We start from the raw sequence: 2,681 nt of genomic DNA, 5'->3' as shown, positions 1-2,681 counted from the left end.
CTTGCCTTTATGCATGGCGCCTGAAACAAAGATTGCAGAGCTGAGTGAGTGAGAGGTGGGGAAACGTAGGCCAGTGTAGAGAGGGACACGGAGGAACCATTAAAATATTAAGTCATCTACTATTTTGCGCAGTTCGCTGTTTTTGGCCCCCCTTTTAACATGTTCCCCGCGGATCCACGAGTCAGCTCGTGAGAACAATCAAAACGCATCCCCGCGGATCCACGAGTCAGCTCGTGAGAACAATCAAAACGCATCCCCGCGGATCCACGAGTCAGCTCGTGGATAGATTATTGGTTTTTGTTACTCTGAGCTAGACTGGTTCGCGGCCGCACTGTTTGTCGCAGAGCGTGTACATTGTCTAGCACAGAGTGAGGCCGGATACCAGTCTACCTTTCGGCAAAAACAATAACGACTATAAACGTGGCTTGCTGCCAGCCGCAGTAGACGATCGATAAACCGTGCGCTCGTGTATGCCCGTGGTAGAATCAAAGCTTTGGTAGAATACGAATGCTGCACGTGAACTCGGCACACGCGCGATTTAAAGCGCGGGAAACAGCATCTATGAATTCATACGATGACACACTCTTATCTAAATAAAGTTTTTCATAACAATGGTCTGGGTCTGGGCTAGTGAAAGTTAGGTCAGGGCTAGTGGTTTTCCTCAGTTACTAGCCCTATGGTCTAGTGAAATAAAAAGTTAATGTTGAACCCTGGCGTAGGTCAAGCCATTGAGATTTGTGCCGCAATTCCGTATTTCCTCCTATACATTAAGCTGAGGGGGAAATATTCCCTCTCCATTGACACACCTTGACCTTTGACCTCCAAATTCGACATCCCGAGTCCTTTTCACGATCCCCCCTGACGTCCCAAATATCAAGACCGTACGTCGAGCGGTTAAGATTTGTGCCATAACTGTTGACACACGGACGGACGCACGGACGGACATTCATGCGATTCTACAAGCTGCATCTGACTTCGTCAGCTGAGCTAAAAACTGTGTTAAATTGATAAATTTTAACATATTTCATAAACTACTACACAATTTGTTATAGGATGGTATTACTGTAAAAAGAAAGGCAACTGATTCGGAACCAATATCCAACAAAAGGGCAAGGTATGTTCCTGACAAGAATATGCTTTATGGACGTTTTGTAAAGGTAAGCACATGTTATAAAGGTACATGCATTTTTGTTACATAATATTAATAATAATATTAATTTACAGTTAGATACTAGCCAAGGGACTGTTTACAATGATCAACATTATCACAAGCATAATACAGTGTAATAACAGTACAGTAGTTACAGTACCCTGGCTAGATGGGTCCACAGCAATTGTATGCTTCCATAAACAAAAACATATGTTAATTTATACATTTGAAATTTGAAAAATCGACACCATTTTGTATATATATATGTTATAAAAAGGCGTATGGTATATAATATGTATGCTTACGATAATCTCTATAATTGTTAACGCTCCAGGATTGGGTCATTATGTTTGCCGCATATTTTAATATTGAATGAGAGTGTTCATATCTTTCTCCGTTGCTTATTTCGAAATTATAAACTGAAACTAATAAGCTTGCTTGACCAATTTAAAAAGCTTAAAAATTGCATTGCCGAGATAGCTTGTTTCTTGATTTTGCCTTACTTTTTTAAAAGCCACTTAAATATGGTTACTTGTGTGATGTGACTACAATGATGATGAATATTCAGAATAAAGAGCAATACAGTCTATTCTCACAAAAGATTCTGCAAAAATGGTTCGCATAAAAGAATCCTGTTATTGCCATTAGCAGTGTTTCCCCTCCATTGACACGAGTAAGAGGGCTGCCTCGCTCAAATTCTCAGACGCCACACAGAAATTTGTCCAAAACACCGCCTCGCTGACGAAAATTTAGAGAAAATTTCAAGTCTTATACAATGTGTTCAGAATAGCGTAGAATGTACCAAATTGCACACTTTTTTCAAAAATCTTTGGGGGCATGCCCTCGGACTCCTCTAGCTGGGCTGGGCAAGCACCTGCGGTCCTACTTTGCCTATAAACGTGCAAACACCAAACAAAAATTACCACCTCACAGACCTTTTTGGCCAGGGGAAACACTGCATTAGTACAAAAGACGAAATTTTAACAATTGGCAGTGAAATCTGCAATATGCACTCTTATATGGAGAAGTATACTATTAATTTGTTCCTACTTTTGTTTGATGTTAATACATCTTTATAGTTGTTATCCAATCTTGATGTTTATCTAGACATATGTTGTATGTGTGTATTGTAGAGTGGAACACTAATGTCAGATGGACTGCTAGTGTCAGAGCCAAGCACAACTGTACTCAGTAGTGACAGTGATGAAGACAATATGCAGTCAAACTCGGCTAAGGATCAGGATTTGTTAAAGATTTGTGGTGGTCGCACGGCACATAAGTAAGTCAGCTTGAGCAGTTAAGGGACATATACATTCCCAGAGATGCCAAGGCCAAACAAAAAAATAGGTGTGTTTCCTATTGCATCGAAAACAAAAGTAGGGTAGGTAGGTAGGGATTTTTTTTTTTTTAAAACCGAAAAATCGGTTTTCAACCGAGTATAGTTTAGAACCCGTCCCGTGTACTCATCAATCTCCTCTGTAAATTTGGCGCTATTTGGATCCAAACTGACGGAGCCTTTCATTAACATACA

General features: G+C 40.4%; 1 protein-coding gene across 2 annotated transcripts in view; it reads left to right on the top strand.

The window, feature by feature from the left end:
* Positions 1–2,681, top strand: part of LOC106813566 (G patch domain-containing protein 4-like) — a 17,808-nt gene that overhangs the window by 4,760 nt on the left and 10,367 nt on the right. For both annotated transcript variants that reach the window (XM_014817734.1, XM_014817735.1), the window contains exons 3-4: positions 1,053–1,157; positions 2,284–2,429. In XM_014817734.1, coding sequence (XP_014673220.1) covers positions 1,053–1,157; positions 2,284–2,429 — 251 coding nt within the window. The remainder of the gene's footprint in view (positions 1–1,052; positions 1,158–2,283; positions 2,430–2,681) is intronic.

This window comes from Priapulus caudatus, unplaced genomic scaffold, assembly GCF_000485595.1.
Source record: "Priapulus caudatus unplaced genomic scaffold, Priapulus_caudatus-5.0.1 Scaffold792, whole genome shotgun sequence".
NCBI classification, from domain to species: domain Eukaryota; kingdom Metazoa; phylum Priapulida; class Priapulimorpha; order Priapulimorphida; family Priapulidae; genus Priapulus; species Priapulus caudatus.
Note: the sequence above shows the minus strand (reverse complement) of the source record. Positions and strands in the feature narration are given on the sequence as shown.